The 13,316-nt window shown below is 41.1% G+C and overlaps 1 protein-coding gene across 1 annotated transcript; it reads left to right on the top strand.

Moving 5' to 3' along the window:
• The first annotated feature begins 11,638 nt into the window (after positions 1 to 11,638).
• On the top strand, positions 11,639 to 12,909 carry SdhCL (Succinate dehydrogenase, subunit C-like). The gene is made up of 3 exons (XM_033376629.1): positions 11,639 to 11,768; positions 11,835 to 12,001; positions 12,062 to 12,909. The coding sequence occupies exons 1-3, from the start codon at positions 11,758 to 11,760 to the stop codon at positions 12,847 to 12,849; spliced, it is 966 nt and encodes a 321-aa protein (XP_033232520.1). The 5' UTR covers positions 11,639 to 11,757; the 3' UTR covers positions 12,850 to 12,909.
• Positions 12,910 to 13,316: the final 407 nt, after the last annotated feature.

Genomic DNA, 13,316 nt, shown 5'->3' with positions numbered 1-13,316 from the left:
GGGCTGCCCTCTGCAGGAGCTACAGCAATTGCATATTCAACTTTTGTGCGGGGAATGTAATAAAATATATCCTCAAACAATACCCGGGGCTCTCCGGGGCTCTGTCTGCGGCGACGATGACACAAAGGACCTTTAATAACCGAACCGCTTCTGGCCATATGGAAAAGTGTGCAAATGCAAATGTTTTAATGGAGTTATGCGATTACCTCCTAACCGACACAGAGAAAACTAAAGTTTGAGCTTGGTTTAAGGAAGGCAAATCGAAATCCTGCCCCACCTGCCACCTGCCACCTGCCATGCCCTGCCCTGCCGCCTTCTAAGGGGGTTCTGGATGTGGATGTGGATGTGCCGTGTCAAAGGCGAGTAAACGTGTGCATCATTAACTGGCGCTTACGTGACGACTATGCGCGACGTTCAATTAGGGGCCTTAATTATAAGCAGGACCCTCGTCCTGGCCACGGCCCCCTCTCCAGCCCCGGGCGTTGCATAATTTTTGGCTTGTGACACAGTTTTCTTATGCGTTCGCTGCAGCTTTGACTGCCACTCAATTATCGTGTTTTTTTCTTCTTGAAGGAGTTTCTTGAGTCCTTGATTCGATAACGCATGATAGCAGATTAAACGAAAGGAAATTGAGGCATAGATTAAGGAATTTCTCGGGGCGGGATGTTCGACATTGCTTTGCAGGTTTTTTCGTGTGGATTCGAGTGTACTTACTGCGGGTTGGTGTAGCACATCTAGTACGTTAGGGATTTCTCTGGTATTTTTCAGTTATATTTGTGGTATTTATTTGGTAAATTTTTGGTATTTTACAAATCCTTTTCTGGCATTAGTCTATGTAAAGTATTTCTGTATTTTTCTAGTATTTATCCGGTATTACATATATATTTTTTGTACTATCTCGAATTTTTCAGCATTTTTTCTAGTACGGTTCTGGTACAGCTTTGGTATTTTTCTAGTATTTCCCATGTTAAGTATTTTAATTATTTCTCGGTTACTTTCTAGTATATTTGATGCATTTATCTGGTATATATTTATAGTATTTTACAAGTATTTTTCCAACATTAATTTATGATAAGTATTTTACATATTTGCTGTGTATTTTTCTAGTATATTTTTGGTATTTTTCAGCATTCCAGTTTTCTAGTATGGTTCTAGTATAGCTTTGTTATTTTTCTAGTATTTCTCATGTTAATTATTTCTATAATATATTTCTGGTATTTTTCCAAAATATTTATGGTGTTTCTCTTGTATTTTTACAATATTGTTCTGGTATTTTTCTGAATATATTTGAATATTTTTTGTAATCTGGTATTTTTTTAGTATTTTTTCTTGTTTTATATGGAATTCTGTTTTTTATATAGTTTTAGTTTTTGGTATTTACCTGCACTTTTCTGGTATTTTTCTGGTCTTTCTCTAGTATTTTTCTAGTATTTAATGGAATATTCTCGATTTTGATTGCCATTTCCTAAAATACCTTCACGATTTGAATAAAGCCCTCTTATGATGCCCTTACTCTAAACTTTAAGCTTCACAGAGTGATTCGTTGGTATCTTTCGTTGGCTTAAATTGTGCTACAAAGTGGAAAATTAGTTTCACTTTTTTTCCCATCCCCCGCCACACTCCACCCGTCGTTCAATCTTTTTCCACCTGCTCCACTCGGTTGGCCCGTCCACTGGCCACAGGTCTCTGCCTGCATATATTTATTCGAGTACTCATACGAGTACATCTATCTGTTGCGAAGGTGGACGACACATTGGAAATGCGATTGGGCCTGGTAATGGCATTACCTGTGCAGATGCCAGAAGGGTATGCTGCGAGTATGTGTGCACATGTCATAAATTTATGCAACGATTGGATGGGCTTCCAATTCGATTTGATGGCCAGAGGGCCAGAAGGCTGTTTTATTAGATTTCTTTGAATCTCCCTGCTGTATCTGTATTTTTCGTATCTTTTTTGTTTTTGTTTGTGTCGTATCTTTACCTCAAAGCCAATTTGTGTAAGCAATGGATGTGGCGCTAAAAGCATTTGCTTAAAAACCACCGAAATTTCATTTGCAGCTTTCTTTCGGCATTCATTTGGCATTCATTTGCCTAAATCAACACAATGCCCCATTCATTCACGAGAGATACACAGATACAGAGCATCTTTTTGAATAAAATCCACTCGACCTGAGGCGTGGCTGCGGTTTTCTTTGGGGAAGGCAAAAGTTCACGCTCAATTAGAAGCATCTCAAAACCGAATTCACATCAAAGACATGCCACTCGCACTCGCACTCATCGATCAATCAATCCAATCAATCATTTTGCTAGGCAAACAGTTCCTTTCATTTCATAAATTTCCATGCACATAAAGACATGCGAGTGTATCCACACAGGGTTCAAGTTAATAAAATTAAAAGTAACGAAAAGTCAGTAGAATTATAAAATTTATTAAGGCACTGCGGAAGAAGGAAACTGAAGAAGGAAAAACTTGGCCTTGGCCACAGTCCATGGGGTTTTCCGAGTGTATGGAAAAGTTTCTGATTGTGTACTCTCGGCGGAGAAGAAGGAGGCTAAGGAGGTGGAGCAGCAATATGAAGAAAGACGCATGCCAAAGAGTCATTAAGCCTGTATATATACATGCATACATATTTACATATACTCCATGTAATGATAAAGTACAGGCGACAAAAGTGTCACCCAAAATATCATATTTACTCGGAGAAATTTTTGGATTATTGTGGGATCTATCAAATCACTTGCTAGAGGTTATTTATAATACGAGTATTTTAATCAAAGAATTTTTTTTTAATAATATCCCAAAATGGGTCCAGTATTTTTTGTTATAATTGTTCTGTTATTTCATGGTTTTGTAGTGCTTTCAGGTATTTAATAAAGTATTTGGTATTTTCTGGTATTTAGTATATAATTTCTTCTGATATTTAATATTATTTTCTAAAAATTTTCTTGCTTTTATTTTAGTAACTTCTGTAACATTTTGTAGTATTTTTCTGGAATTTTTGCTTATATTATCCTTAATTTTTTGCAAAGATTTTGTTGGTAATTCTTATATATTTCTGTGAGTTGTGTTGTATTTTCCGGTATTTATTATAGTATGTTTTCTGGTATTTATTATAGTAACTCTTCTGATATTTGCTGGTCATTTTCTGGTATTCTTCTTATTTTTATTTTAGTATCTTCTGTAAAATTTTCTAGTATTTTTAAGAATTTTTTCTTATGCTGTCCTGGATGTGTTACTGGGTATGTTTTTGCTATAATTTTTTCAGAATTTTTTTGTTTAGATTTTCTGATAATGTTCATGATTTTTCTAGTATTTTTTTATTTTTCCGGCATTTGTCTAGTTTTTTTGGAAATTTGTTCTAGTATTTTTTAAGAATGGGTCTAGTATGTATCTTCTTTTTTTTTGTTATGACTTTTCAGATATTTTCTAGTATAATCTTTTTTAGTATTTTTTGGTATTTATTTGACCATTTCTTCTGATATTCCTGCCTAGTATTTTTCTGACAAATTTCCTGCATTTTATTTACGATTTTTAGTATTTTTCTGGCATTTACTCATAGTACTTTGTGGAATTTGTTTGTTTCGAAACAATTAAATGGTTTCAAAATTTCCCTGAAGTTTCCACAAAAACTTCCAAGTGCTAGGCCATCAAATATTCACACATTTCTTTGGAATGGGGAGTTCTTTGGGGATTGCTCTAGAGCGTTTTGTGTCGCCTGTCGCCATTATATCCCCCATATACATTATTATGGGGATAAGTGTGTGTGTGTTTGTGTGTGTGTGTGTGTGTATGTGGACCATATATGTGTATGAATTTTTCTGCTGAAAAGCAAAATCGTAAATGCAAAAGGCTTTTCCGCTACCTTCTCTCTCACTTCAATCATTTCTCCTTCTTTTGGCTGTCTCCTCTCACTCTTTCTCTGGGGTAGAGAGAGAGAGAGAGCGAGAGAGAAGTCGGGCGATTGCTTTTGCCTTTCAAGGAACTCAATATGCGTATCCGTGTTTAATTAAGATTCGAGTTTATGTGTGCCAGACTCGACTCGAATCGAATCGAATCGAATCGGATGTGTGAATGTGAATGCGGAATATGAGTGTGTCTGTGAGTGTATGCGTGTGTCTGTGTCTGTGTCTGAAGTCTGAGGTACATATGAATAAATGTATGAACGGGGCATGCATTTAATTTAATTTTCATTTCAATTGATTCGATGACTTTACGTTTCATTTCACGTCTCGATGCGATTTCAATTACAACACTCCTTCTCGCACACCCATACTCCTGTGCGTGTGTGTGTGTGTGTGTGTGTGTGTGTGTGTGTGTGTTGACAGATTCGCATATTTATTTACGAAAACTGCCAAGGACAGACACACACACAGACACAGATACAGAACCCGCCTCCGATAGAGTGCCACCAACAAAAGCATCGATGCGACGCGTCAAGTGTTGCTGGAGCTGCAACTCCATGCAGATCGAAAGGTTTCCTTTATTGGAATATAGTTATATAGATACTGCATGCCACAGCCTCCAAACCGCCTCTCGATTACATGGCTTCAGAGGGAGAGGGAGAGGGAGAGAGAGAGCGACAGAGAGAGGCTTAAAAGTTTACCTACAACTTTTGTCGGTCTAAGCCAAAAGCTACCAGAGCCACAGAGCCATGCCTCACCATGTTGCAAGTGCACCAATCAGGAGGAGGAGGAGGAGCGTTTTTCGAGGCTGACATTTAACTTTTTGGGCCCATTGTTACGCATTTTTGTTGCTGCCTGCCACACCACGTTGCGACGTGATTTTCTTTCCACACAGCCTAAGCTTTGGTTTGCTTTCGCTTCCTCCTCCTCCTCTCTCTCTGTCTGCTCCTCTTTTTTTGGGTAACAAATGCAACGGAAAACCTATTTCCTTTGTGGATATGAGTAGGAAAATGCTTGTTAGCGCCCAGCACAGAGCACACAGCACACAAAGACGAAGGGAAAGCGAACGAACCTTGAACTTGTTGCTGGCGTGTGGTTTTTGCTGCTGCAACTATCCTTTTTGGCCCTGCCCTCCTGCCCCACCCCCCTCGATAACAATGCTAATTTCATTTGTGGGGCAGCTGTCACATACCAAACGCAAATGAGAGCAAGGACGGATCGTGGCTAACAATTTCTGGGTGCAAAATGCATTGCATTTACTACAACATTTTGGATACAACAAAAAAACACACACGTACAAGTAATGAAGGCTGGATTTTGGGATACGATGGAGATGGGCACCCTTTAAGATACATAGTTTTTTTCTATAGAATTCGTTGAAGCTAAGGGTCTAAATAGTCACTAAAAATGGCGCAGCACAGCCATATTTAAATAAAATATTCGCTTTCTTAATTCAGAATTTAATTAAATAGATTTCACCTTGATTTAAACATGAAATACATAGAAAATGTTTTTTTAAAGAGGCTCTCAATTAATACAAATATAAAACACTTTAAAATAAATACAATATATACAATTTGTTGGAAATATATATTTTTTTTAAATTTGAAAATCACATATTTTCATAATAAAGTTAAATTTTAAGTTTAAAACACTTTTTTGAAATTTTTTAATGTCTTTAAATTTTAAAATATTTATTTTAAATATGAAATATAATTATTTTATGTCAAAATGTATTTTAAAAAAATATAAACATATAATAAATTTGTAGGAAATAGTTAAATATTGAATATACAAATAAAGATTAAATATTTTTATATTAATGTAAAAATATTATAAAATAACAAAGATAAATTAACTAAAATAAATAAAAATAAAAAATAAATTTACATATAATAATATTAGTTAAAAGGTAATATATTTATTTTAAATATCAAAAGATTTATTTTAAATAAAGAAAATTGCTTTCAATCAAATATTTGTATTGTAATTGTTTAAAAAAAAAAGGTTTCGTTAATTTTTGTAAAATTGAAAATATATTCGCTTATATAAAATAAGAAATGATATAAAATTTCTAAAATACAAATATTTGATTGAAAGCCATTTTGATAAATCCTTAGATATTAAAAAAAATATATATTTCATACAAATTTATATTATATTATTGTTATTTATTTATTTAATACAATTTTGTTGACTTTTTTTTATTAATTTTAAAATACAAGTTAAAATCAGTGTATTGATATTTTTTTTTTTTAATCAAAGTGTAAGTATTAAAATTTCAGGCTCAAAAATCGACTCACAATCGGAGTACCCTCTGCAAAAAGAGAGGGCAAACACTACGAAGGGAACGAAAACTTTTAATTGCGCATACGACAGGTGTGACACGGGCAATGCAATGCTCAAGTTCTGTATATGTGTGTGTGTGTGGTAAAAGTTTTTCCAACGGTTCTATGCCAATTAGTGGGTCACAGAACCAGCGAGAGAGAGACAGAGATGGTGAGAGGGGGAGGGGGAGGGGCAGGAGGTAGGGAGTAACATTTGCAATTGACAGGAGGAGTCGACTCTTGACAAAACGTTTCTTTTACTAATTATAAGCAGAGTTTTTTTCATTTTTTCTTCTTTTTTTGTTCCTTGCCTCCGGATTGAACCCCAATCTGTGGAGGTCCTTTCACCTTGGGCGGCGGCGTTTCTTTTGTGGTTTTGTGTGATGTCTCGGTTGTCAGTTGTAAAAATTGAATTCTTGCCTCTTGCCTGGTGTGCGGTGCATGGCTTTTGAAAGATTTATGTGGCAGAGGGGAAAGCACTGGCAGCTGGGGAGGGGAAGGGAAGGGTCGCCAATGCCAATGGCCGCGTATCGATAAGCACAATGGGGCACTGGACACCACACCCCCACTCCGTTTCCTCCCTCTCTCTCTCTCTCTCTGTGTGTGTGTGTGTGTGTGTGTGTGTCTGTAACTGTCACACACACACAGACGACGGCGACAAACTTTTTAATCAAATTTTTTAACGCAATTTCTTTGACTACTTTTTTTTCGAACTCTCTCTCTTTCTCTTTCTCTCCATTTCTGTCTCTGTCTGTATCGTTGCATATGCATGCTCAATTGTGTTTGTATTGGCAAAGGACATGCTTTGTGATTTATACACACATCACACACACACAAACACAGACAGAGACAGAGACAGAAAGAGAGAGAGAGCGAGAGGGAGAGTGGGAGTGTAAGCAAACAACAGCTTTTTTTGATTTATGAGCGCTTTGGGTGCCGCCGCCATCGTCAACGACAAACAGCACAAAAAGCAAAAAACAAGAAACACAAAACACAAAAAATGGGAAAAAATAAAACAGAAAAAAAAAACCAAACACAAAATCGACAGCTGAATATATTGAAGCGCCGGAAAACTTTTGCACAAGTTCAAGCCATTGGATGTTAATAATAAAACGGAATGCGAAATGAGAAACGATGGAAAGATATTTAGAGAATCGAATATAAATAAATCTAGGCACCAGAAAAGGAGGAGTACAAAGGATCAGTCGAGCTACGTGATATTTATAAACAACTTTCTGACATATACACCTTTTCTGCATTAAAGCTGCATGAAATCTACATGGAAATACTAGAAATTGAGATAATCCAATAAAAATAATTCTAGGCCCTAGAAAAGCAGGACTGCAAAGGATCATTCGAGCTACATGAAAGATTAATGAAATCTATACCTTTTCTACATTGAAGCTACATGAAAATCGTAGAACTATCAAGCCCCAAATGGTCATTTGAGCTACATGACATTTTAAAGCTCTTCTATATTTAAAATATGGGAAATCTACACCTTTTCTACATTAAAACAAAATACAATCTACATATAAAGCCTAGAAAATTAGATTATCGAATAAAAATAAATCTAAGCCCTAGAAAAGCAAGACTAAAAAGGATCATTCGAGCTACATGAAAAATACACCTTGTCTGCATATAAAATATATGCAATCTACACCGTTTCTACATTAGAGATACCTAAAATCTACATGTAAGTCTTAAAAATAGAGCCACAAACGATCCTTTGAGCTGCCTGAGAGCTACGACTTTTCTATATTCAAACTACGTGAAATCTACATCGAGCTTACATCCCAATCCTAGAAAAGGGCGCCACAAGCGATCATATCGCCTACATGAAAGCTACGCCTTCTTTACATTTGAAATACATTAAATCTACATCTCAATCCTAGAACAATGGCGCCACAAGCGATCATTCGAGATACATGCAATCTACAGCGTTTCTACATTCTACACCCTTTTTTCATTTAAGCAAAATGATACCGTATCTACATAGAACACTGCACATCTACATATTGCTTCGATCGTTTGGCGCTGGTTCGATACATGCCTGATTCTGTATGATTTCACACGTTTTGGCTTGCAATAAAACTCTTTCTATCGATATTAAGGAGCCTCGATAGCTAGTTCTCTGCTTTGGAGGATCAAAAACTTACAAAATACAGAATGGAAGATTATTTCTCAAGCCCTTCTAGGGCTTTCCACATATTATCTATCTCGCTTATTCTATCCGTTCCGTTTTTTTTTTCGTTCAATTTTTGTCTCGCTTAAGCCCAGCTGTCTATCCTCCTATCTATCGATTATTATTATGTTTTTTTTTTTATTAATCCCCCGCTGACAGCATCAGCAAAATGTTATTTATAAATACCAAAAGCGCATGAATTTTAATTAAGCGAAAGCCCGCAATTGCTTTGCAGAGGGAGTCCAAGGGTTTTGGGGTTGCCTGGTTTTTGGCGTGTGTGGCCTGAGCCATTGTCCATATGAAATGTTGATTGATGACTCCCCCCCGTACAGGATCGGATCCAGCCTTCCTTCCATCTATCGATTGTCGCTGTCATAAAAAAAAGAAGCAGGAGGCAAGGCAGGAGGTGGCGTATATGCCAGGCCGAAAGCTTATGCAAATCAAGACATGCCGCACACATCACTTTGTTTTACCAGCCATGCACCAGCCCCACCACCCCCCATGCCCCACGCCCCTTGCAGCAGCAGCTTGTCAAAACTTGGTTTTTTCCCCACTCCCTAAAAAAAATCCAAAAAAAAGAGAGCACAAAAAAGTGCATATTGTTTGGGAATAGAGACCCAGGAATTGCTGCTGGCAGGAGCAACACTTTCTGCTGGAGTTGATTTTTGCATATTTCCTGGCGATAGTGCGCGATGTGGCATTAGTCTCCAGTGAACTGGCACATAAAAGCACAGTTATGGACTGATTGTCGGGCTGCCCCACTGCTATCCGACGTACGTGTAAATTGCCAGCCATCTATAGGGCTTGGGCTCTGGCTCGGGCCACTGTCTGTGGCATCAGGCAGCAGGCAGCAAGTGTTAGTATTTCAAACTTTTGTTCAATAAGATTTATATGACTGACAGGCAGGGGCCAGCACGGTGGAGGGGGCATGGGGGGTTGGGCAAAACAAGTTTTGATTTTCGATTCTAGTTGGCATTTTTTTTCTCACAGCTTAACTGGGATGCAGGAGAGAGGTCCTGGTCCTTTTTTTTTGGGAGAATTGTTTGCAGCAATTGTTTGGAGGATATTCGTGAGCTTCGTTGGGGGTTTTGTAGGGCTTTAATTGAATGAAAATTGTGATAGGAATTGTTGGTATTTTTTTGAGAAACTTAGGACTTGAAAATTATGGGTATTCATGGCCCTAGCACGCATTGAAATACCTGGAGATACCACAGGATGCTTCACGGATTTTCATTGTTGGATTACACACATCGTGGGAGAGAGAGAGAGAGAGCATTGAAGATTGTTATTTTGCTCGGCGGCTAGGTATAACGAGGCCCCCCCTCCCATCCACTCGAAGCTGCACACGCACACACAGACACAACCATGCTCGAGGACATTCCAGCAGCCTATCCAATACATTGAAATATCTCTCTGTCTCTCACGGCGCCGCCCGGTTATTGAAACCACTGGAGCGCGCAGTGTGGCGCAGATATAGATGGGGGGGGGGGGGGGGGGGCGGGGTGGTTTGTCCGTGCATAGGTCTACAATAATTGCCTGCACTTTAAGTGCGCCATGAGTACTAAATTACAGACAGCAGCAGCAGCAGCAGCAGAAGCGGCGGCAGCGGCAGCACCCAAGCGGCAGCTAACGGCGCGGTCTAATTACGCGCTCACCTGCAGTACCCCCCACCCTCCACCCTCCACCCACTCCTCCTAGGAGCAGCAGCAGCAAAAGTAAAGTGCGCTAATGGCAATTAGAAGTTTTAAACCCCACCCAACCCCCCGCCAGCAGTCGAAAAATGAGTGTAACGGCTGCCCAGAAGAGAGGAAAATCGTGAAGCCCGAAAACTGTAAAACTGGGAAGCTGCTGCATTATTGAACATTTGGCTAATTGCCGTATAATTATTGCAGTTACAAAAATTTAGCCGGCAGCACAAAACCTTGACCCCGCGAGGGGGGGGGGGACAACACTTGCACCAGTCCTGCAGTAAGCCGCAAACATTTGAGGCAGAGACAATGACAGAGAGGGGAGGGAGTGTTGGCAGCTGGTTGGCCTCCCATCTAATGCAAATATTATGGCAAAATCTCATAATTAAGATAAGCATGTCGGTTGAGTGGTTTTAATGAAAATCAAACAATTGCCAAATGCAACAATCACACAAAGAGAGAGAGGGAGAGAGAGAGAGAGCGATAGAATGTACTACAATTTCGCATCTGGTCTCCGTTTGGTACTTCGCCCTCTGCTGTGTATCTCTGCCTTAATATTTAATTAATGCTTAGGCCGTGTTTGCTGCTGCATCATTGGTAGTCATGACTACAGCACTGCACTAGCCCCCCCTCCCGTACCCACCTGCCTAATTATTTTGGGCCCAGACTCGGGCTCTCCGGCGCCACATTACAAGAGGTCTTTGAATGTGTTTGCCCCACAACAATAGCAACAGCAACAGCAACAACAACAACATGAACTAATGAACCGAAGCTCTAATCCATAAAATACATTGAATGGAGCCCGGCTGCAGTGCAGGGCATGACATTAGACTTGACCAATGGACTGGCTGCAGTGGGAGGGAGAGGCATATATGCGTGCAGGGGGAGTGAGAGCTGGAAGCAGAGCTGCGGCAGGGATTCCATTTTGATGGCCTGGCCGGCCAGGAAGACGTCTTTAGAGACTTTTGACAAAGTTTAATGTCATACAGCTATGAATGGAGCGGTCTCTAGATTGCAAATGAAAATACCCGTACCCGTACTGTGGGCTCACAAATAAACACAATACTTTATGGCGACGGCGGCAGCGGCTATTCCTCTGCCTTGCCAGGCGAAGGCGACGGTGAAAAGAAACCATGAAAAGATTGTTGTTGCAATTTGCATTGGTTTCTGCTGCTGGCGGCTGATCTGTCGGCAGATAACTTCGGCTAATCGGCAGGTAGAATGCAAAGCAAAAAAAAGCACACTGCGTTTTTGTTGTTGTGTTGCTGGCTCGCTTTCGCTGGCAGCGATGCTCGTGGCGGCGTCGTTCGGTCTGCGTTCTGCTCGTGGCGGCGACGCTGCTGCGACGCGCTGCCGCAGCGATCATCGGAATCCCCGAAGAGTAGCCGAGTGTCAGCGTCAGAGCGCATTAACATTATGCTAACAGAAAGCGTTTAGCAGTGCCGGTAACAGTCTGTTAATCTGCGACGCGCTTCCCACAAGGATCGTAGGAACCCGAGTACCGAGTGTCACTGAGAGTGTATTAGATTAGGATCAAAGTTCATAGAACTTAGTAGGTTCCGCTTGGTCTATCAAACCATACTCGTAAGGCAGTCTAAACTGAAATTTCATTAGAAACACATTTCTCACTCGAGTTCACAAATTTTCTTTTGAAAATGTATGCAGCGTAAGTAATCGTCAGGGGAAACTAAACTTCTAAGATACCCTCTAAAACGCTGCCGATTTCTTTCAGTCGCTGCGTGAAACGAGCGCTGCCTCGGTTCGCGCTTCACGTGCATCACATTCTCGGCCAAAAGCCATTGATGAAGACCCGCCAGATGCCGATGTTCTATACATTTCGTTACCTGGGCGCCAAGGATGGTGGAAAGCCGCCAGTTGCTGCTGCAGGAGGAGGCGGGGGCAAGGTGCCAGCTGCTGCAGGAGGAGGCGGGGGCAAGGCGCCAGCTGCTGCAGGAGGAGGCGTCGGGAAGGAGCCAGCTGCTCCTGCAGGCGGAGGCGGTGGCAAGGAGCCAGCTGCTCCTGCAGGCGGAGGCGGAGGGATGCAACCAGCTCCAGACGGAGGCGGAGCAGCAGTCGTTGAGATGACGCCGCCGGCAGTTATTTTGAAGATAATCAAGGCCAGGATTGTGCCGGAACTCAGCTACGACGATCGCAACATGCGACTGGGGCGCGTTATGTCGCCGGCTCTGACGATCTACAAGAAACAGCTGACGTCGGTGCTCTCCATCCTGCTGCGGATGTCGGGCTTCGCCCTGACGCTGTTCGTGTGGGGACTCGGCCTCACGGGTCTCTTCTCGAAACGCACCCTCGCCGAGTGGGCGGAGAAGGTGAACGAATGCGATGTGCGTCGCAATGTCGTGAGTGGCATGAAGTTCGTGATGATCTTTCCGTTCGTCTATCACGTGGTGGCCGGTACTCGTCATTTGATCTGGCATTTGGATGTGTTCCTCACCAAGCCACAGATCTATGCCACTGGCTATTTGGCCGTTGTGTTGACCTTTGTCCTGGCTGGAGGCTTGACCATGCTGAACGTTGGGGAAGAGGTCAAAAAGGATGTTGTGGACATGACGGACGAGAAGCAGTACAAACAGAAGAAGGCCGAGGAGAAGAAGAAGGCAGAGGAGGAGGCAAAGGCCAAGGCCAAGATGGAGGCCGAAAAGAAAGCCCAGGAGAAAGCTCTGGCTAAGGAGCAGAAGAAAGCCCAGGCCAAGGAAGCCGACGGCAAGGCCAAGGAACCACCAAAGTAGGTTTCCAAAAAAAGGCCCGCCTCAAAAATGTTAATAAATGGATTTAAAATATTTTCTATATTTATTTTGAAGCAATTTGCACTCCATTTTTCCGGTCAAAAGTTCCGTCCATTTCTGTATTAAGAAATTATTCGAGGCATAAACTTGGCTTTCAGCTCGAAAGATGGTAATTAAAGGCCATGGAAAAGTTTTCTGTGGCTCGAAGCAAAAATATGAATAAGAATCTAGTACGATGCTTGTGCGGGCACGCCCATAGGCATTTTTCCACTCCACTTGTCGTCGGTGTGTGTGTGTCGGTGTGTGTGTGCGTGTGGCAACAATTGTGCTTGCGGCTTTGGCTGCAACTTGGCCAACTTTTGTGGCCAGCTGCACGCAATGCAACAGCCACACGGGCCACACAGGAGCCCCATAGTGTTTTCCAAATGAGTTCAAGGCTTTTTTGGGGTTTTCCCCTTTAATTATGAACC

This window comes from Drosophila pseudoobscura, chromosome 2, assembly GCF_009870125.1.
Source record: "Drosophila pseudoobscura strain MV-25-SWS-2005 chromosome 2, UCI_Dpse_MV25, whole genome shotgun sequence".
Lineage (NCBI taxonomy): Eukaryota > Metazoa > Arthropoda > Insecta > Diptera > Drosophilidae > Drosophila > Drosophila pseudoobscura.
This window is presented reverse-complemented; position numbering and strand designations above follow the sequence as displayed.